Source organism: Lepus europaeus, chromosome 19, assembly GCF_033115175.1.
Source record: "Lepus europaeus isolate LE1 chromosome 19, mLepTim1.pri, whole genome shotgun sequence".
Lineage (NCBI taxonomy): Eukaryota > Metazoa > Chordata > Mammalia > Lagomorpha > Leporidae > Lepus > Lepus europaeus.
Genome location: NC_084845.1, coordinates 11056160 through 11078154, shown reverse-complemented (window position 1 = coordinate 11078154; position 21995 = coordinate 11056160). Strand labels below are relative to the sequence as shown.

At 53.8% G+C, this 21995-nt stretch overlaps 1 protein-coding gene across 3 annotated transcripts; it reads left to right on the top strand.

Annotated features, from left to right (window-relative positions):
• The first annotated feature begins 3446 nt into the window (after positions 1-3446).
• On the top strand, positions 3447-20993 carry LOC133748178 (transforming growth factor beta-1 proprotein-like). 3 transcript variants are annotated; one of them, XM_062176798.1, is made up of 6 exons: positions 3447-5077; positions 6402-6562; positions 7699-7813; positions 10062-10139; positions 10287-10434; positions 20922-20993. In XM_062176798.1, exons 1-5 carry the CDS (start codon positions 4729-4731, stop codon positions 10406-10408), a joined length of 825 nt encoding a protein of 274 aa, XP_062032782.1. In that variant the 5' UTR covers positions 3447-4728; the 3' UTR covers positions 10409-10434; positions 20922-20993. The 3 variants fall into 3 exon arrangements, with proteins under 3 accessions (XP_062032782.1, XP_062032781.1, XP_062032783.1); XM_062176797.1 differs by lacking the exon at positions 20922-20993 and adding an exon at positions 11665-11945; XM_062176799.1 differs by lacking the exons at positions 10062-10139; positions 20922-20993 and adding an exon at positions 11665-11945.
• The last annotated feature ends 1002 nt before the right edge of the window (positions 20994-21995 follow it).

Genomic DNA, 21995 nt, shown 5'->3' with positions numbered 1-21995 from the left:
CCATGAAATGTTTGGAAGTTATTTGTATGCATGAGTTCTACATTTTTCCATCAAAATTAACATGGTGTAATTTTATGACTATTATTTTTAATGATTTATTTACTTGAATATCAGAGTGACAGAGAGAAGAGACACAGAGAGAGACAAAGAGAGAGATCTTCTATCTGCTGATTCTTTCCCCAAAGGCCACAACAGCCGAGCTGGACAAGCCAAAGCCAGAAGCCAGGAACTCCATCCTGGTCTATGACGTGCGGGCATGGGGCTCAGTGCATGAGCCGGCACCTGCTGCCTCCCAGGTGCGTGAGCAGGAAGCTGATGGGAAGCCGAGTCAAAGCAGGCACTTCATATGGGATGCAGAAGTCTCCAACGGTGGCTTAACCCACCTGCACCACAATCCCCTCCCCTAACTGATCCATAAAAATTGTTATTTATTTGTTTGAGAGACAGAGAAAGAACTCTCATCCTCTGGTTCCCTCCCCAGTGCCTGCACCAATCAGTACTGGGTGGCAGTGGAAACCAGGAGCCAGGAGTCAACCCAGGTCTCCCAGGAGGGAGGCAAGACCCCCATTACTTGCGCCATCCCCTCAGTCTCCCAGCTCTGCACTGGGAGTACCGGAGTCTGGGGCTGCACCCAGAAATGAACCCCAGGTGCTGCGGTGTGGGCCACGGCTGTCTCAACCCAGGCTAAACGATGGCTTCCTAAACCCCACGGTCACCCTGGTTTGCAGCGCATTCCGTTAGAGCCCCAGAGGCATCGCAGGTGCAAAGGAGGTCAAAGCCCGGCCTTCGTGGGGCTGACACGGTTTCATTAAGACACCACAGTAGGCTGGCACCGTTGGTTAACAGGCTAATCCTCTGCCTTGCGGTGCCGGCACACCAAGTTCTAGTCCCGGTTGAGGTGCCGGATTCTATCCCGGTTGCTCCTCTTCCAGGCCAGCTCTCTGCTATGGCCCAGGAAGGCAGTGGAGGATGGCCCAAGTCCTTGGATCCTGCACCCACATGGGAGACCAGGAGAAGCACCTGGCTCCTGGCTCGGATCAGCTAGATGCGCCGGCCGCAGCAGCCATTGGAAGGTGAACCAAAGGCTAAAAGGAAGACCTTTCTTTCTGTCTCTCTCTCTCACTATCCACTCTGCTTGTCAAAAAAAAAAAAAAAAAAAAAAGACACCAGAGCGAGGTTAAGGAGATGGTAACAGGGCATCCTCTGGGTGACACATCCTGCCCTGTCCCACCCCTCTCCCCTCCATGGGTCTCCCTGTCTCGTCATCAGTCAGAAACTCAGGCTGCGCCCAGCACACTCCCAGATGCCTTCCCTTCTCCTCTCCCCAGGAGTGGGCCCGTGCCAGCTCCAGCTCTGCACTCTTGGCATGGGGCCCCAGAGCCTGGAGGACGGGAACGCCAGCCGGGCCCCACATAGGCTGGGAGTCCTCTGGTCTGGCAGGGTGGAGGGCTTCTGGGAAGCAAGGCCAGTGCAAGCTGGGTGGGCTCCCTGAGGGGGGCAGAGGCGTGCAGGGTAGAGAGCCCTGTCATCAGACTGCTGGGGAAGGGTCTGGATGATAACGTCGACGACCACTAGACGCTTACTCTGCAGGCCGCGGGAGACGCTGGGATGCGTCACTGCGCCGGGTCCAGGCTTCATGTGTGCGGTCACACCTGTGAGGCTGGCAGCATTCCTCCCTTTTACAGATGAAGAGACTGGGGTTCAGGGAGGTGAAGCCATTGTCCAGGGGCCTCACAGCAAGGGCCTTGAAAGGAACCCAGGGCTGTGCGGATCCAGACTGACCCAGGAACACCTGAGAACCAGCACCCCCCACCCTCTCTCAGCCTGCTTGCCTGGATGCCCCCAGCCCACCTCCTGCCTCTGCTTCCTGCCCTCCGTGTGTCAGCAAGGAACACAGGCCTGGGTTACCTCTGCTGGCCTAGATCTGTTGTGCCCTGTCACCAAGGAAGCACCTCCGTTTCTTCATGTGCAAAATGGGGGTAAAAGGAGAGCTGTGGAAAGGAATGGACGCTAGGAAGGCTGGAACGTGCTGTTGACAGGGCCTGGGGCGCTTACTGAGCTGGAAGTGCGCTTTTAGCAAAATTATCTCACCTCCTTGTGCTGTTTCCCATCATGGGACTGTGAGTGATAGTGCGCCTTAGGGTTTCTCTAAGGCATGAGTAGGAAAAATGCATGAGTCCATGCAGAGCCACCGGCACACAGCTACGTGGCTGATACCGTGATTACTCAGTATTGGGTGGCAATTACATGGAGCAGGCCTAGGAGACTGGCAGGGGTACTCTACCTGAAGCAGCAGGGCCTTGGATTTGGGAGAAGGGGCCACGGCCTCTCAACCCCCACGTGCTCCCCTTTACCCTGGATGGAGGAGGGGTCCACCAGTATTTGAGACACTGTATCCCATATTTGAGTGCCTGATTCAAACCTCAGCCACTCACCTTCCTTTACAACTTTCTGCTATTGCACTGGAAGGCAGCAGATGATGGCTCCAGTGGGCCCCTGCCCCCATGGAGTAGACCAGGATGGAGTTCTTGGCTTCTGGCTTTGGCCTGGCCCAGCCCAGCTGTGGTGGTCATCTGGGGAGTGAACCAGCACCTGGAAGATCCCTGTGTGTCTCTGTCTCTCCCCAATACTCTTTCAAATAAATGAATAAATCAATCACAAGAATAAAAGCAAAATATGATGGTATTAGTTTTGATGCCAAAGTATTTGAAACTCATGTATTCAAATTAATGCCATAAGTGTCACAGAAAACTATGCATCTCTTTCTCTCTACCTTTGGTGGAAAGAAAAAAAAATAGAAATAATTTTAAAAATAGATGTTGGGTGGGATGTTAGCATTCAATAATTGGGAACCTGCACTGAGAGGGAGACCCGGATTGAGTTCCCAGCTCCCAGGCATTTGGGGTGTGAACTGGTGAATGAGATCTCTCTGTGTCTCTGTCCCTCCATCTATATTGGTTGCTCTGCCTTTTAAATAAATTAATATTTTAAAAAGCAACAACAAACATTTATCTTCTTTTTTTTATTTATTTATTTACAAAGATTATTTATTTGATAGGCAGAGTTAGAGAGAGACAGAGAGAAGACCTTCCATCTTCTGGTTCACTGCCCAAATGGCCACAACAGATAGAACTGGGCCCATCTGAAGCCTGAAGCCAGAAGCCAGGAGGTTCTTCGAGGTCGCCCACATGGGTGCAGGAGCTCAAGCCCTTGGCCTGTCTGCAGCTTTCCAAAAGCATCAGCAGGGAGCTGGATTGGAAGTGGAGCAGCTGGGACTCGAACCAGACCCCACATGGTATATCAGTACCACAAACGGGAGGTTTCCTCTGCTGTGCTACAGCACCGGTCCCACATTTATTTCCTCACATAGTTTCTGTAAGTCGGGAATCTAGCTTAGCTGAGCTGTGCGGCTGTGGCCCAGGTCTCTCCTGAATTAGCAGCGAGGGTGTTGGTCCCGCTGCAGTCACAGGGAGACTTGCTTAGGGCTGGGAGACCTGCCTGCCCCCCGCATGGGCGCTCACATGGCGCTGGTGTCGGCCACAGACCTCAGCCCTGTCCTGCTTGCGCCCCTCTTTTGGCTGCTTCTCTGTCCTCACATGACCCCCTCAGAGTGAGGCACCCCCAGAGGGAGCAGGGAGGGGGCCTCAGCACCTCCGAGCACCCAGCCTCGGGAGTCACATCACAGCCCTGCAGCCCTGCAAGTGCAAGACCAGCCTCTCTCAAGGGGAAGCCTTAGGCTCCACTTCCTAAAAGGTGGATCTCCCAGACTCTATGGGTGCATTTGGCTGTTTTTTTAAAGATTGATTTATTTATTTAAAAGGCAAAGTGTCTGGGGGGAGAAAATGGGGGTGAGCGGCCACCCACTCGTTGCCTCCCCAGATGGCCGTGATAACAGAAACCTGGAACTCCATCCTGGCCTCCCAGCAATGGCAAGAACCCTAGCTCTTGAGCTATTACCATCTGCCTTCTCCACCAGCAGGCCGCTGGATCAGAAGCAGAGCAGACAGAACCCCAGCTGGTACTCTGATCTGGGATGAGGGAGTCCCAGGTGGATCCTCTGGCCAGCAGTGCAGGGACGACGCCCCTTCTGGGACAGCCCCAGCTAGGAGGCACCTGCAGGTAGAGCCTGGACAGGAAGCTGAGGAAGGAGCTGCCTGAGGCCACAGAGTCTGAGCAGAGCCCCCCACCCAATGGGGGAGGAGCCGGAGGAGGGCCGAGCTGTTGGGATAAAAGGAAAGGCTTTCTGAGGCTTTTCCACCACAGCTGGGAGCTCCAGGTGCAAGGACCACTTGGCCAGGCGGTGGCCCAAGCCGAGGCAGGACTTGGGGACGCCAGGCTACCACCTCCTCACCACCTCCTCGGCGACCCCGGCGGCCCAGTTCTTGGCCAGCCCTCCGGGCCCCAGACCCTGTCTCCTGCAGAAGCTTTGCTCCGAGCTCGGTTGCCCCCTGCCGTCTCCGGAGCCCCGGCTCATCCAGGACTTTCCCTCCTCCGGGGTCGGGTCTCAGCCCTGCTCCAGCTCCCCTACTAAAGACCACCCACCTTCTGGTGGCAAGCTTGCCCATTTCCTTTTCTTCTGTCGGCTACCGAGACACCCTCAGCCACAGCCTCCCCTCCACCCCTGCTTCTGTCTTCCTGAGACCCTCAGCCCCTGCCTGGTCGAGGCCTTCCCATCCTGCCCTAGCCCTGTTGGCGTTCTCGGCAGTGCTGGGGTGCATCGCCTCCCCCATGTCGCCCTCCCCCATGCGACTGCTGCTGCTGCTGCTGCTGTGGCTCTCAGTGTTGATGCCCGGCCTGCTGGCCGCGGGAACGCCCAGCCGCAACGCCACCGACATGGAGCTGCCCAAACAGCGAATCGAGGCAGTCCGCGCCCCAATCCTGCCCAAGGTGGGGCAGTCCCGCACCCTGAATAAGAGGGAGGTGCCGCCCGGTCCAGTGCCAGAGGACACGCTCGTCGAGTACAACAGAAGACAAAACCAAGTGGGCAGGAAGAGCGCCGAGGAGAAGCCCCAGCCCCAGCCTGTTTTGGACTTCCCTGCTCAGTTCTTCCACATGCTAATGGTGGACAGCAACCATGGTGAGCTCTGAGGGACAGGGACCCGGGAGGAGGCCGCCAGGGGGCGCCGGAGGGCAGGCCTCAGGGAGGAAATTACCTGCAGAGGACACAGCAGGAGGAAGGGGACCCCTGGGTGCACAGGGAACGTGGGGGAGGGCGTGTCCTAAAGAGGAGGGCGCTGAGCTCTCCGACCCTCAGGGACTGGTCCTGGAACAGTGCGCCAAGTGGACGGGACCCGCGGGATCGAGGGAGGTCCCGGGGGACAGAGGCTATGGGGTAGAAGGCTGTTGCCCTCCGCAGGGCACGTGGAATGCGGGGATAGTAGGGTGGGAGCTGCAGAAAGGGGTGCTCTGTGGGGAGAGGCTGAGCCCTTAGTTTGTGGGAAATGAAGTCAATGAGAAATCTGGGCAGAGTTTGGGGGTCACGAAATGGAAAGATTGGAGGAGCAAAAGCGAGATGAGGCGAACCACAGCAAAGTGCCAGGAGCATGGACCTGCTTCCAGGCAATTGGGACACGCGGGACTGCAGGGGTCGTGGCAAGAGAGGCAGAGGTCTGCGTGATGGGTGTGGGCATGGGATGAGAGTGGGGGTGGGAGGGGGCAGCCAGCCTCCTCAGGGAGGGGAGTGAGTGCCCCAGGTCACACAGCGCACAGGCAGCAGAGGCTCTTCCTGACCCCAGCCTCTACCCATGACCCTTCCTCTTGCAGTGCAATCCGCATCTGAGCTGGGTGCCTGGGAGAAGGGAGCCACACGGCCACTCCCTGGGTGGGCAGAGAGGAGGCCTCAGGGAGACAGAGTGGTCAGGATCCACGGTGCTTCGAAGCCCACCCAAAGGGACCCTCGGCCCCAAGGTCACACAGCTGAAAATTGTCAGAGTCCAGGCAATCGCCGCGGCTCACTAGGCTAATCCTCCGCCTGTGGCACTGGTACTCCGGGTTCTAGTCCCAGATGGGGCGCCGGTTCTGTCCCAGTTGCTCCTCTTCCAGTCCATCTCTCTGCTCTGGCCCAGGAAGGCAGTGGAGGATGGCCCAAGTGCTTGGGCCCTGCATCCGCATGGAGAATCACAAAGAAGCACCTGGCTCCTGGCTTCTGGCTTCAGATTGGTCAGATTGGTGCAGTGGGCCAGCAGTAGCGGCCATTTGTAGAGTGATGAATGGGAGGAATACCTTCTCTCTGTCTCTCTCTCTCACTGTCAAAAAAAAAAAAAAAGAAATGAAAAAAAGCGTCCGTTTCCAACTCCAACCTGGGCTGCCAGCTCTGGGTCCTTCCCCTAAACTGGGGGTGCCCTTGATACTTCTTCCACTGCCAAATCCAAACTCCTCTGTCTTTTTCTCCTCCCAACTAGAAATCTACAAAAAATTCAAAGAAAGCCGGCACAGTGTCTATATGCTCTTCAACACGTCAGAGCTCCGGCAAGCAGTGCCCGAGCCGAAGTTGTTGTACCGGGCAGAGCTGCGCCTGGATGTTCTCAAGGTACAGAAGGAGCAGCAGGTGGAGCTGTACCAGGTGAGCAGGGAGCCTGAGCTGTGGCCAGGTGGGGGTGGAAGGCTGCTGGCCGCAGGGTCCTCATAGACGGCCCTGGGAGGGGGAGGATCACAGACCAGGGACTCCTGGGGCTCTGTTGAACTCTGGACTTTTAAATGCTTGGAAGACTGGGGTCTTAGGAGTTGGACACCTGAAGAAGGTGGGACTGTTGAAAGCTGAAATTTCTGGAAAGGTTGGAAGTTTACTTTGAGGGTTTTTAAATTTTATTTATTTTAAAGGAATAGTTACAGAAAGAGTGCGAGAGACCAGGTACAGACACAGAGAAAGAGATTTTCCATGTGCTGTTTCATACCCTACATGTCCAAAATTACCAGTGCTATGCCAGGCCCAGAAAGCAGCAGGGAACTCCACCCTGGTTTCACATGCGAGGGGGGGCAGGGGGGCGCAGAGGCCCTGGTGTTGGGCCATCTTCCACTGATTCCCCAGGCATTTTAGCAGGGAGCTGAATCAGAAGTGGAAGTGCCAGAGCTTGAACCAGTGCTCAGATGGGATGCCGGCATCACAGGCCATGGATTAATCCATTGCACCGCAACTCCAGCCCCAAGTTCCTTTTTTTTTCATTATTTAATTTTCAGAGACAGAGACACAGGTATATGTTTAGAGTTCCCACCTGCTGGTTCACTCCCCAAATGCCTACAATGGCCAGGGTAGTGCCAGGACAAAGCAGGCAGCTCAAAACTCAGTCCAGGTCTTCCACCATGGGTGGGAGGGACCCAGGTACTTGAGCCATCACCCTCCACCTCCCTGGGTCAGCATGAGCAGGAAGCTGGAGTCAGCCCAGGTGCTGGCACCCCAGTTTGGCCTTGCAGGCTGTGCAGGCGGAAGAGGCCTAGCCTTTGGTCAGTGCCCCAGGCCTCCAAAGGGAAGTGTACTCTCCCAGCCCCTCATGGAGTCAGCTCAGGACAAGCAGCCCCAAGGGGCCTTGGCCTCTCCTCTCTGGGGTGCTGTCGGAGGTGGAACCCACAGGCCCACATGTGGTACTGTGGGCAGAGTCTGGAAGCTGCCCAGGGAGCAGGTGGAGTGGGGGACGTGGTCTTTGCGTGGGAGGCGCTGGCACCATCTCCTGCCTTCTCACTTCTTCATGTTTTGTCCTCCAGAAATACAACAATTCCTGGCGCTACCTCAAGAGCCGGAAGCTGAACCCCATAGACACAAATGAATTGTTGTCCTTCGAAGTCACCAGGATTGTGCAGCAGTGGCTGAGACATGGAGGTGAATATGGCGGGTCTGCCCCACCCCTGCTTCTCCTGGGTTCTGCCCCCACCCCCTGCTTGTGTCTAAGGCACTCAGAGCTGGAGATGAGTGAGGGATCTGTTCATAGTTCATCCATTTCCTGAGCACCTGCTTTCTCTCCTGCCCTGTGACGGGTGATGCAGGGACAGACACAGCCTGACCAGGACAGCCCAGTCCCAGTCTGCACAAAGCTCATCATCATTTGGGTGGGTGGGTGGTGGGGGTGGTTAGCTGTGCAGTGGCCATGCTGGGATGAGGAGCCCAGAGGAGTGCCTGGCCCAGCCTAGGTTACGGGAGGGCTACCTGGAGGAGGACGATTCTGAGTTGATGTTGGAGGGCTGAGTACAATCTGGAAGGAAGCAATGAGGGGCCGCGTGTTCTGGGCAGGGGAGCAGCCTGTGCAAAGGCCCTGAGAGCAGGGAGAGCCGGGCACAGTGCATCTGCCCAGGAAAGGACTGTGCCACTCCTCTCCCTCGCTGCGTCCACAGTGCCCAGTGTCCCTCCTAGTCATGCACGCATCCCAGCAATCCCCTCAGGCTCCTGTCCTGGGCCTGGCTCTGTGTGGGTGGCGTGGGGGACACAGTGGGGAGCAGGACAGCCCTGGGTCCTGCCCTCCTGGGCTCCACTTCCCTCTGCACTTAGCAGTTCCTGCCAAAGCCCCGGCAGGCAGCAGTGACCTGGAAGGACCAAGGCTGTGAATGGGGAGGCAAAGGCAGAGGGGTTGAGGTCAGGGTGGGGAAGCCCCCATTGCTGTGTGGGCCCAGAGCAGGCACCCAAACTCATCTGGGGGCCAGGAGGGCTCCCTGGAGGAAGGCGATTGTGTGGAGACTCACAGGAGAATTCGTTAGGCCAGGTGCAGCGAGGGCATAGGGAGCAGTGGGCAGTGAGGGTGCCCTGGGCCAGAGATGGCGTCTGGCAGGATCTCCCGTGTCTGGGTCGCTCTCTGTCCAAGCACACAGCCCGCGGCCCGCAGGCAGGAGGAGCTTAGAAACCATCACTCACTCCTTCCAGTCGCCTTTATCCCACATCTGCCCTCGGGAAAGCCCCAGGCTTAGCTTTGCCTCCCAGCCTTGGCCGCCTGTGTGCCGGAGGGCAGGTCATATCCTTTCTGTATGTCATCTGCTAGCTCTGTCAGATGTACAGTGGGGGACGATGACAGGGACAGCACACAGGGAGGGGTTTAGGACACTCTTTATTACTTGGATAGCAGAGTGCTAGACCAGTACCTGTGGACCTCGATTTTTAAAGGCAGGTGGTGGGGATGGAAGATGGTCTGTCTGCTGGGTCTCTAAATGCTTCCTCCAGACATTTCTTTGTTTAAAATTTTATTTGAAAGTTGAATTAGAGGGGCCAGCGCCGTGGCTCATTTAGTTAATCTTCTGTCTGTGGCGCTGGCATACCATATGGGCACCGGATTCTATTCCCGGTTGTTCCTCTTCCAGTCCAGCTCTCTGCAGTGGAATGGGAGGGCAGTGGAGGATGGCCCAGGTGCTTGGGCTCCTGCACCCGCGTAGGAGACTAGGAAGAAACACCTGGCTGCTGTCTTCGGATTGGCAAAGTGCCGGCCATAGCGGCCATTTTGGGGTGAACCAACGGAAGGAAGACCTCTCTCTCTGTCTCTCTATATCTCTACCTGTCACATAAAAAAAAAAGTCAAGTTAGAGAGACAGACAGATAGAGATGGAGGGACTGAGGGGGAGAGAGACAGACAGACATGGAGGGAGGGAGAGAGAAAAAGAGAGACCTTCCATCGGCTTTTTACTCCTCAAATGGCCGCAGTGGCTTGGGCTTGCCAGCCTGAAGCCAGGTGTCTGAACCCCAGCAGAGTCTACATGGGTGGCAGGGCTCCAGGTACGTGGGCCGTGTCTGCTGCTTTCCTAGGCACAGTAACAGGGAGCCGCATCTGAAGTGGAGTACAGAGTGGGTCAGTATTACGGTATACTGGGTGAACCTTCCACCTGCAATGCCACCATCCCACATGGTAACAAGTTTAATCCTGGCTGCTCCACTTCCAATCCAGCTCCCTGCTCATGTTCCTGAGAGAGCAGCTGAACCACTCCCACCCTGGGAAAGCAGTGGAAGATGCCCAAGGTGGTGGTGGGGGGAGGGGAGGGGAGGGCTGTCCCAGGCAGGAAGAGCCCCCTGGAGTTTGCTCCTTCCTCCCGCTTCCTCCAGGGTCTGGCTGAGCCTCCCACTCAGACTGGCTTCCCTCTCCCCACTCCCACAGAGGAAATAGAGGGCTTCCGCCTCAGTGCCCACTGCTCCTGTTTCAACAAAAATAATGTCCTCCAAGTGGACATCAACGGTGAGTCCCCAACCTGGCCCAGCCCATCCCCGGCTGTGATCTGTGTGTGCCTGCATGTGCTTGTGTGTATGTGTGTGCGCATGTACCCCCAACCCCACAAAAACGCCATGCCATGTTCCATCCAACTGAGAGTCCCCACCCAAACAGGGATCACTTCCAGCCACCAAGGTGAGCAAATCGCAACTGAGAACATGCACCGGCCCTACTTGTACTTCATCGCCACTTTGCCGGAGGAGGCCCAGCAGCTACACAGCACCCAGCACGGCTGAGTCCTGGACACCAACTACTGCTTCAGGTGATCATGGCTGTCTTTGTGGTCCTCAGGGCTGTGACCCTGGGTAAGCCGCACTACGCTGGGCTTCTCTTTAGCCTGAGGGTCAGGACCTGGCAGCTGGGTTGGGACCTGGGAGGCCTAGAACGTGGGGCACGGGCCCCTTGCCTGGTGCAGTGCAGCAGTCGGAGGCTGTCAGGATGTGGGCACGGGAACTGGAATTCAGTGTGGCAAGGCTGCCTTGCTGGGTGCTTCTGAAAGTGTCTGGGCCTGGAGTTCTAGAATGCTGGGTGCAGCGTCTGTGACTGGGAGCAGGGCCGCTGGAGTCGAGGAAGCTGCAGTGCTGGGAGCCTAGAGTGAGAAGATTGTGCGTTTTGGGTTCCTACACCCCTGGCAGATCGGAGACCCCCGTGCTGGCCCCCTGGCATCCTGGGACATTAGGCTCCCAGTGGTGGGACCCTGGGCTGAAATGTGAGCCCTGGCTGGGTGTGGAGGAAGTGGGAATGCTGACTGCAAGGATGTGGGGCTCAGCCAGGGAGTGCGGGGTCCTGGAAGGCGGCAGGCTGGGCCTTGTGTGCTGGCTGCGCATGGCGGAAGGCTGCATGGGAGGTTGGAACATGGGGCTCTGGAAGGCCTGGAGCCTGGCGAGCTGGGACACGGGAAGGGCGTCTTCGAGCTAGAGCGCTGGGACCTCACAGCCCAGTCAGCTGGGGCCCAGGTCGCTGGAGTTCACTTAGAATGTGGAGGGCCCAGCGTGGGAGTCGCAGCCCACCCCTCCCCTAGGAGACTCTGTGGTACTGTCCGGGCTTTATTTCATGGCGTCCTCGGGGGGACGTCGCCCCTTCTCCAGGGCTCTTTCACCACCAGATCTCACACCTGGGCTAGGACCCCCAGGGAGAGAGGGGCTGAGGTCCTGAGCGCCCTGGACTCTGGGAGGCAAAACAGGAGCTCAGCGGCGAGGGCGCTGCCCGGAGTCAGACCTGGACCTGCTCAGGGCTCTGGACCACGGGGACGCAGGCCTCAAAATCCAGACCTGGGAGCCCAATCCAGGGGACACCCCGCACACATGCTTCAGGGGATCCAGAAAGTAAACGGAAAATTGGGATTAACAGCCCGAGTTTATTTTGGTGCAAATGGTTTCTGAAATCTATGCATGTTTTTTAATGTATGTATTTTCCATGTATTATAAAAAAAGGTTTTGCATCAAAATCTTACTTTGCTCCTCAATAATTTTATATAAATTGATACTCTCAGGCAGGCATTGTGACCTAACAGGTAAACCAGCTGCCTGCACCGCCGGCTTCCCCTATGGGCTCCAGTCTGATTCCTGGCTGCTCTACTTCTGATCCCACTTCCTACTAATTAACCTGGAAAGCAACGGAAGATACCCCGAGCGCTTCAACACCCACTTGGGAGGTCCCTATGAAGCTCTGGCTCTTGGCTTTGGCCTGTCCCAGCCCTGGCCGTTGTGGCCATATGGGGAGTGAAGAAGCAGATGGAAGCTTGCTCCCTCTTGCTCTGTCTCTCCGTGTCTCTGTAACTCTACCTTTCAAAAAAGTAAAATAAGTATTTTAAATAAATGAATAATAAGCTAATAAATGCTATTCTATGAATATAAAAATATATATGTATTCATACATTACATAAATATACCAATAATACATAAATATACACAGATACATAAAAATAGTAATTTGGATATTATGCAAATGGACACTTTTTATGGATTAGAACAGACATGATATGTATTTATACCTATAATTATACATTGTAGAAACATTAAATATATAAAACAATGGATGATGCATATTATGTAACTAGATATTATTACATACCTAACATTTAGATACTATATAAATGGGTATTTATAATAGACATAACCAATCATGTAAACATTAACAATAGATTATACATTAAACACACAGATGTTATATGTAGTTATTATATATACAGACGTTATACAGAAACACACACACACTACATACACAGATGTTATATAGAAACACACACACAACAGACACAGATGTTATACAGAAACACACACACAGTACATACACAGATGTTATACAGAAACACACACACACACTCCAGACACAGATGTTAGATAGAAACACACACACTACATACACAGATGTTATACAGAAACACACACATACTACATACACAGATGTCATATAGAACACACACACACTCCAGACACAGATGTTATCCGTAAGTGGGTGTCATACATACGGAGAAGCGGCGGCTCCGGGGAATTCTAGGAGGAGCCTAGGACAGGCCCCGCCCCTCTCAAGGCCTAGACCGCGTCTGGCTCTACTCCGTCCAAACTTCAAAGCAGAGGACGGAGGAGCCCTCTGAAGCCTGAGCGCCCCGGGAGGCCTCTGCGCGTGCCCTGGGGCTGCCAGACTAACGGAGGAGGCCTTGCAAGCGATGGCGGCCATGTCTGGACGGGCGCCGGGAGCACTTCCGGGTCAGCTGGAGCGCGGTCACCGCTGAGGGGTCTCCCGCAAGCTGTCAGCGCCTGGCTGCTGCTGGCCCAGGGACCCCCGTGGAGAACCCCGGACGTGGAGAGAGGGGTCACGGATGGTCCAAGGCTTAGGCCGTTAGAGCCCTGGACGCCGCTGCCCTGGACATGAAAGCCGTCTCTGGCAAACACGTGTGCGGTCTCCTCAGGCTGAAGGGCGACGGCCGGGAACGTTTTCCCCGGAGCATGCGCACTGCCGCCCCGTCCTGGACTCATGACTCCTCCGTCCTCTGACCCCGCTCCCTGGACAAATGCAGAGTCCGGGCCTCTGGTCCCTACCTCCTTCTCGGGGTCATGGCTCTCAGAAAGGGCTCATGTGGCCCTGGAAGTTCCCGTCGTGGCCGCCGCGTCCTGCACATCCACGCTGGACAGACGGGGCCTGTGAGGAAAAGCGCAGAGTAGCGAGGAGGCAGTATATAAATCTACAGCCAGACCGAATTTATTCAGAGAAAATGAATTCGTAGAGGTGGGTGACACACTGCCGGCACACAAAATGTTGGAACACGTGGCAGAAGGCCCCCACCCCAGTGTCCAGTCGCTTTCTAGTTTAGGAGGGGCTGGGCTGGGGGTGGGGGTGGGAGGCAGCAGGCGAAGGTGGGTTCCTGGAACTGGCCCTTCAGGTGGCCTTGCGGGGCCTTGTGACCCTGGGAAAGAATGAGGGTGTAGAGGCAATAAGGTGTGAGGCCCTGTTGAGGTTCAAGGGCAAGGAATACATCCCAGTGTTTCTCTGTCTTTGGGGCAATGGAGAACGGCTGAGGCTTATGTCTTGTTTCATCAGGGCCATGCTCCCCGGGGTGGCAGAGCTGGCGGAGAAGCTGGACCAGCCGAGTGTGAGAGCAAACAGCAGCCCCGTTCTCTGAGGCTCGCTTCCTCTCTTCCTTTTGCAAATGGGAAGAAAATAAGGCCTGGCTCCCTGTGTCTCAAAATTCAGGTCGGGCTCTTAGGGTGTTTTTTGTTTTAAGATTTATTTATTTATTTCAAAGGCAGAGAGAGAGAGAGGTCTTCCATCCACTGGTTCACTCCCCAGATGGCCACAACAGCCAGAGCTGCACTGATTAGAAGCTGGGAGCCAGGAGCTTCAGTCGGCTCTCCCACACGGGTCCAGGGGCCCAAGTATTTGGCCATCTTCTACTGATTTCCCAGGCCATAGCAGAGAGCTGGATCTGAAGTGAAACAGCTAGGATTTGAACTGGTGCCCATATGGGATGTTGGCACTACAGGTTTGTAGATTTATCTGCTATGCCGCAGTGCCAGCTCCTTTTTGGTTGTTTAAAGATTTGTTGTATTTATTTGAAACAGTTACGCAGAGAGATTGTCTATCTGCTGTTCACTCCTCAAATGGCCACGATGGCCAGGGCTGGGCCAGGAGGAAACCAGGAGCCAGAAATTCTTCCAGGTCTCCCACAGGGTGCAGGGGTCCAAGCACTTGGGCCATCTACTGCTTTCCCAGGCACATTAGCAGGGAGCTGGATAGGAAGTGAGCCTCTAGGGCTGGGCCATACTGGAGCCAGGAGTTTCTTCTGGGTCTCCAAAGGATGCAGGAGCCTGAGTACCTGCTGTCTCCCAGCATAGCTGGAAGCTGCATTGGAAGCAGAGTAGTTGTGGGGCAGAAGTCCCTGTCTGTTAGTTAGACTTCTTTCTTTCTTTCTTTCTTTCTTTCTTTCTTTCTTTCTTTCTTTCTTTTTTATTAGGCAGAATTAGAGAGAGAGACAGAGAGAAAGGTCTTCCCTCCGTTGGATCACCCCCCAAATGGCCACTACGGCTGGCGCACTGTGCTGATCCAAAGCCAGAAGCCAGGTGCCTCCTCCTGGTCTCCCATGTGGGTGCAGGGCCCAAGCACTTGGGCCATCCTCCACTGCCTTCCCAGGCCACAGCAGAGAACTGGACTGGAAGAGGAGCAACAGGGACTAGAACCCAGCGCCCATATGGGATGGCGGTGCCACAGGTGGAGGATTAACCAAGTGAGCCACAGCGCCAGCCCCAGGCTTGTGTCTAACTAACATGATTAAATGTGTAGTAGTAGCCTTCCCAAGGTCAGAAAAAGAAAAAAGGAGGCATTTGTCCTGAGAATAACATGTAGTTTTTGTCTGCTTGCCTATGAGTACTTCAACCATAGTTACTATCTGCTTATATAGAGCCATTTCAAGTTCTGCTTGTTAGTACAGAGCAGTGTCAACCCTTAGCAGACAGCAGATGGCTTAGTATGTGTGTAAAAAACTCATATCTTCAGTTAACTATGCATGTGCAGTGTTGTATCAATCCTGTGGCCACCGTGTCACATTAGAATATATTCATGTAACCATATAAGGGAGACAAAGAGGCTAAAACCATATATAGCCAGCGCCGCGGCTCAATAGGCTAATCCTCCGCCTGTGGCGCCGGCACCCCGGGTTCTAGTCCCGGTTTGCTCTTCTCCCAGTCCAGCTCTCTGCTGTGGCCTGGGAGTACAGTGGAGGATGACCCAAGTCTTTGGGCCTTGCACCCACATGGGAGACCAGGGGGAAGCGTCTGGCTCCGGGCTTCGGATCAGCGCGGTGTGCCAGCCGCAGTGGCCTTTGGAGGGGGGGGGGGGGGATGAACCAATGGAAAAGGAAGACCTTTCTCTCTGTGTCTCTCTCTCTCTCACTGTCCACTCTGTGGGGAAAAAAAAACACATATAGGAAAAACCCTTCTTTGAAACCCTTCTTTGTTGGGGGCTCAGGATTTTGGATTAGAAATGCCACCTGGGCCTTATGCCGGCATAATAAAAGACTACTACCTGTTAAGAGGCTTGGTGTCTTGTCTTGATAATATGAATCCTGCTACAGTGGGGACCTGAACCCAGGCCCTGGGCTATGGGACATGGGCATCCCAAGCAGGGGCTTAACCCACTGTGCTTCAGCGCCCACCCCTACTCACAGCAACTTAACAGACTTCCTGTCGGTCCTGTGCATAGCAGATTTGGAGTGCCCTGTGCTGCCCCTTTGCATGGTGTTCCCTGTACAAGACACCGATGTGAAATATAAAATGCTGCTGGCTTCCCATGAGTCCCCCCTACACTGGGCTCTCGGGCCCTCAGCCCTGGCTGCCTGGGCTGGCACATAAAGCTCCCCAGGGACTCTGGGCAGGAGGGCCTGGCTCTGCGCAGAGCCTGGCACAGTACCTTGAGAGCATAGTGGTAGACTCTGTTAGGTTTGGAATAGCTCTGGTCTGGCCTTTCGTACACCCAGAGATGAGACAGAGCCAGCGTCGCCAGAGACTGGTTGATCTACTGAAGCACAGAGGGGCGACCGTCTGTTCTTGTGAAGATGCTGCACACAGGGTGCGCGTGGGACTGGATTTTTATTTGGCTGAAGAGGAAACCTGTCACCGCCGGTGGGAGGTAGGGGGCTTGCGGTTGGCGGGAAGTAGGGAGAAGGGGCTTGTAGAAGCTGCTGGGAATTTTCCTCTTAGCTATTCACAAGCTGCTTTGCGTGCAGGAGTCTGGGGGCGGTGGAGCTTGGTTCCTGCCTTTTGTTGAGAGTCTCAACAACAGGGAGGAAATGGGGTGGGGATGGGAGAGCAAGGGGAATGTGCACTTTAATGACCTTTATTGCCCTTTATTCCAGCCCCTAGAGGTAAAAAGGAAGAGGGACGGGACTATCCGGCTACTTCCTTCTGAGAGGGGGCCCTGTGGGTACTGGGCTTTGCGGGTAGAGCCCAGGAGCCCTCTTCAGGTTTTGAGGGAAGGGGCTGGTATTCTTGATTGAGGTGGTGGAGTAGCATCATGGTCTTAACCTGCTCTTAAGAGACAGCTTTGATGCAGTTCTGTAAAAAAGTTTGGAACAAATTAAATAGGCATGGTCCAAACAGCAGGGCCAGAAGGATGACATGACAGGCCCGAGGAGAGGAGCTAGCCGTGCCCCTTCTCTCAGTGTAGCCGTCTACTCCATGTTTTGGTGGATTTGAGCCCGTGCCCGCTCCCGTGTCTATTTTTTATTTTGTCTGGGGAGTCAGTTACCATTGCGGTCTGGCTGGCACAATAAACAGCGCTCTTCTCCCAGGAAAAGACAGGTTCTGCCCTGTTGTGCTGTCAGAAGATCTAATGCTCTCCTGTTTTGCAGGACCATGAATGCCAGGGAGTTTATTTGTTCTTGTAAGGTGGAAGCTGCCTGGTGGAGGCTTTCAAAGTCAGTGTCTATTTGTTGTGTCAGTTTAGGGAGTGAGACATTTCCAAAGTGGTGGTGCCTAGGGCCATACTTCCTGTCCCCAAGACTGTTAGGAGGCAACAGCAGGGGCCCTCCTGAAGCAGGAAGTGAGTTTATTTATAATGTAGGAGCTGGTTCCCAGGTGTAGATAAAAACTGGGGATTATTACCAAGGCGCAGGGAGGACGGACAGGCATGATGGTTTTAAGACTATTGCGGCACACAAAACGGGTGCCAAAGGAGCTTTTACAGCTTTTGTGGTTTGATGGATAGCTATGGCATTAGTACAGTCCCAGGCTGAGGGAGATACAGAAGGTGGGCCCTGTAACACGGGATGGAGTCTAGTTGCAGGATACAGAATGGGTGTCTGTGCCTGTGTTAAGTGATGTGGCAGTGTAACCTGTAAGGCTGTCACCAAACACCGGAGTAAGGGAAAGAGTTTGTTGGGGGAAACCCAACAGACCAGAGGGAAGGGGCAAAGAAGGAAGAGAAGGAGAAGAAGAGCATAAGAGAGAGCCAGAGACAGAAAGAGATCAGGAGACGGAGAGAGAGACACACACGGTTAGGAACAGGTCCTTTTAAAACTTTGCGGGGAGGAGGGCAGGGAAGTAGAAGCAGTGAATCCCATTAGGATGGGGATGGAGCTGACACCAGTGATTGGGCCATGTAGCCACCTGACTTCCAGCAATGGCGGTGGGGGCTAGAGCCTAGGATGGTGTCGGGTGTAGATCGCGCCATAGATAAGACTGCCATTTTACTAACATAACCCAGCACAGAAAATCCCTTCTCTGGCAGGCAGAGCCAGCAATCCTTGGCCAGGGGTGAGCCCGAGGATTAGATGATGGCATGGGTAAGATTTGCTAGTTGTTCAGCAGGGAGTCGGAGGTAACTGAAGGGCGAAGTTTGCTTGGACTTAGCCTGTTCAGCCAGGGGTTGGATTTGGACAGAGTGCTGGCTTGTCTGTGGGGGTTGTGGTTTTTCCTTAAGGATTTGTATTATATTGATCATGCCCCTAGGATCCTTCCCTCTTGCATCAATACGAATACTGACTTTTTGTCCTCGAAGCCACTTGGGGTTGGTGATAGTGTATGTTACTGGCTTACATTCCCCAAGGCTGCAGGGGGATAAGGCAGGGATGACTGTTTTTAGCTCTAAATATTTTTTTTTCTTTTAAGTTTTTTTTTTTTTTTTTAATTTGAGAGGTAGAGTTACACAGTGAGAGGGAGAGACAGAAAAGTCTTCCTTCCACTGGTTCACTCCCCAAATGGCTGCAATGGCTGGAGCTGCACCAATCCGAAGCCAGGAGCAAGGTGTTTCTTCCGGGTCTTCCATTTGGGTGCAGGGGCCCAAGCACCTGGGCCACCCACCACTGCTTTCCCAGGCCACAGCAGAGAGCTGGACTGGAAGAGGAGCAGCTGGTGCTAGAACTGGTGCCCATATGGGATGCCAACACTGCAGGCAAAGGACCTCACCACAGTGCCAGCCCTGTAGCTCTAAATCTTGACCTTGGCTTAGGGGAATGTTAGGGGGGTAAGGGTCATCTGTGCACATCCATGTAGGGCAGTAATACTGGGGAGGGGGAGAGAGTTCTGGATTGGGTAGCCCCACTTCTGTCTATACTTGGCTAGGTTGTCTTCTTGGAAATAAATGTATTTAGGTGTAAGTCCATTCCAAACTCATACCCCTGCACTGTATTTGTCCTTTGTTTGAACCTTACAAGCACTGAACTGAATAACAACTGGGGAGCTTGGTTTTGTGATGTTGTAGACCCCTAGGACTATACCATCTTTGTCTCTTATCTGAAATTGCCAAAAATGAGTCTGGTTGGGGGCAGAGGTAGAAACCAAAAAGGGGTTTGATAGCTGAGAGGAGGGGAGGGGGCAAGTTGGAGGGAAGGGATAGGGGCAGCTCAAGCCCAGGGAAGGCAGATGAGAAGCAGGAGATAGCAGAAAAGCACCCTACCCACAAGAGATGGAATACTAAGAGAAATTTTTTAACACAGGTTCAACCAGTGGGGTGACTGCCACTAACCCTAGGGCAAGAATTAAGGCAAAGACTGCAGCTGTAGACAGCAGTAGGGGTGACAATGCGTTACAATATGAAGTCTAAACAGAAAGTAAAAGGGTATTTGCATAGGAGTGAAGTTGGGGAGACCACCCTGGGGCCAACTGGAGAATAAAGTGAGGGTGAAGAAGTGGATCTGAGATGAAGGTTCCCTGGAGCCAGAGATCATCCGGGTGTCAGGAGTGAGATTTGGGGTGAAGTCATCCGGAGGTCTTCCTGAAGGGCTATGCGGAAGGCGTAGTCTTGGGGCAGAGTAAAGGCCCCGAGACCAGAAGGTGACTGTGAGACGGGTCCTGCTGAAGGAGGGGTGTTGAGGGGCCGGTGCTGTGGTGTGGCAGGTAAAGTCCCAGCTGCTCCTCTTCCAAATCAGCTCTTTGCTGTGGCCTGGGAAAGCAGTAGAGGATGGCCCAAGTGCAAGGGCCCCTGCACCCACATGAGAGACCTGGAAGAAGCTTCTGGCTCCTGGCTTTGGATTGGCTCAGCTGCGGCCAATGTGGCCATTTGGGGAGTGAACCAGCAGATGGAAGACCTCTCTGTCTCTCCCTCTCTCTATAACTCTGCCTCTCATATAAATAAATATTTTTTCAAAAAAAAAAAAAAACGAAAAAAAGAAGAGGAAGAAGGGGAGGTAATTTAGTTAGAGTGAGGTGGAACCAGTAGGAGGTGGCCATAAATTGGGAGTGAATTGGCATAGGAGGGGGTGTTGTAGGAGGGGCCTTTTTTAGCCTGAACAGGTAGACCCAGATGGGGCCATTATCTAGTTTAGCCACAGTGGGAGTCGGAAGATAACCTTGTGAGGCCCCTTCCATTTGGAGGTTAGCAAGGAGTGGGATGGATGAGAGCTAGACAGGGGGGCCAGCAGGGGGGCTTGGTTAGTATGTTGCCATAGAAATGATCTGATAGCTGAGAGGATGGGAGAGGGCAAGTTAGAGGGAAGGGATTGGGGGGGGTGGGGGGACTCAAGCCCCGGGAAGGCAGTGGGTCTGCCAAACATGACTTCAAAGGGACTGAGTTGTAGGGGTGGGCACAGCTCTAAGTTACAGGAGAGCCAAGGGTACCAGTTTTGTCCAGTCTAAATGGAGTTTGATGGAGAGTTTGGTGGGGGTTTCTTTGGCAAAGCTCTAAGCTTTAAGACAGCTGAGGGTAAGCGTTTTGTCCACTCTAAATGGAATTTGATGCAGAGTTTGGTGAGGGTTTCTTTTAACAATCTGTTAGTCCTCTTGATCTTTCCTGGTGATTGAGGCCTATAAGGAATATGAAATTTCCAAAGGATATGTAAGTACTGAGTGACTTGTTGAGACTCCTGGGAGGTGAATTTGGGCCTACTGACTGATTGGAGGAAGGGAAGCCAAAACGTGGTATAATTTCCATTAGGAGGAAGCGGGCAACCATGGGGCTCTTTTATTTGTAGTGGGGAATGCCTCGACCCACCCTGAGAAGGCAACCATTGTCGGACCCTCGCCAGCAAGGGTCCAACGCAATCACGACACGGTCACTGTTTCTCGGTTCTCAACGAACTTTTACTTGTGGGGGCAGAAGGAAAGAGTGGGGGAGAGAGAAGAAAATAGGAGGAGGAGGAGCAGCAGCTCCAAGCCTAATTCCCAGTGTCTCTTTATACCCCCAAGTCCATGGAGCATTCGCTCCACAGCCAATAGCGGCTCTCTTCCCGTGCAATTCACACTGGTATCGTCCAATCAGATGAAAGGACGCGTATGGTCTCAGGTCGAAAGTTCATCTGTTTCACCTGGTTCCTCCTAGTTGTTTATGCAGAGTCTGTCCTGCCTCAACTTCATCTGTTTCACCGGGTTCCTCCTAGTTGTTTATGCAGAGTCCATTCTGTTTCATCTGTTTCACCTGGTTGTTTGCGTGAGCCTTGTGGTCAACTGATTGCTGCAAGCTATGCAGACAATGAGGTTCCCACAGGTGGCCAGCCTGCGGTTCCCCACAACCTTGAGTCCAAGGAGATAATAACTCTGCGCACAGTTGGCATGTGAGTAAGGGAGCCCTGCATTGGGTGGGTGGGGAACTTTGGAGGGAAGGATTGGTGCCATTTTGTCTGTCGGCAGGTGGGGCTCTGTGCCTGGGAGAGCAGTGCTGCCACCAGATACCGTGAGGGACCTTGTTCACGCCACAGTCTCCACGAATGCAAGCCAAGCTGAGCACCAGAGGCACTCCTTTTCCTTGGCAGTAAGTGTAGAGGTGCATACGTAATAAACATCTCCCCAGGTTAAAAGGTGCACTTGGGAGAGGCAAAAGAACTCTCTTATACTTACATAGCTTTTCGGAAAAGGAGCCTAACTTTTCCTCAATCTTGACCATACTGGACAAAGAAAAGGAGACATGGACCCTAGCGGGACCCTCTGGTCCTACCACCTCCTTTAGGGGGAACTTATGTGTTTGCCTGTGCCCCCGAGATTGAGTGATGGGAGGAAACCCAGGACTGTGGAGGCCTGGGGGAAGGAGCCAGTCCATGTGGTGGGTAGAGGAAGGCAGTTCGAGAAGGGAGGGAGGGAGTTACCTCAGACTGCTTGCTATTCTATTTGAGGATGTTATATAGGTCCATAAATAAAGGACATTTTGATTAGAAGTGCCAAATTCTGGCCAGCAGTTGCAGTTACCTAATTCACATTGAGTTCGAATTTGCAAGCAAAGGCATGACATTTTGTGAACCTGAAGGTCCATGGGTGCCAGAGGCTTACATTTTTTTTAACACACAGGCCAAGGGTGATTCTTTAGGAAATTTAAACTGCAGACCCCACTGTGTGAGGCAGTGATGGGCTCCTGTCTCTAGGCTGAGTCGTCACCCAACAGAGACCAGAGAAATGGAGATGC

What these genes read in the sequence shown, in the direction of transcription:
- LOC133748178 (XM_062176798.1), top strand. Translation starts at nt 4,729, where the DNA reads ATGTCGCCCTCCCCCATGCGACTGCTGCTGCTGCTGCTGCTGTGGCTC. An exon ending in AATGGTGGACAGCAACCATG is followed by an intron (nt 5,078 to 6,401) that starts GTGAGCTCTGAG and finishes CCTCCCAACTAG; the next exon opens with AAATCTACAAAAAATTCAAA. An exon ending in GCAGTGGCTGAGACATGGAG is followed by an intron (nt 7,814 to 10,061) that starts GTGAATATGGCG and finishes CCACTCCCACAG; the next exon opens with AGGAAATAGAGGGCTTCCGC.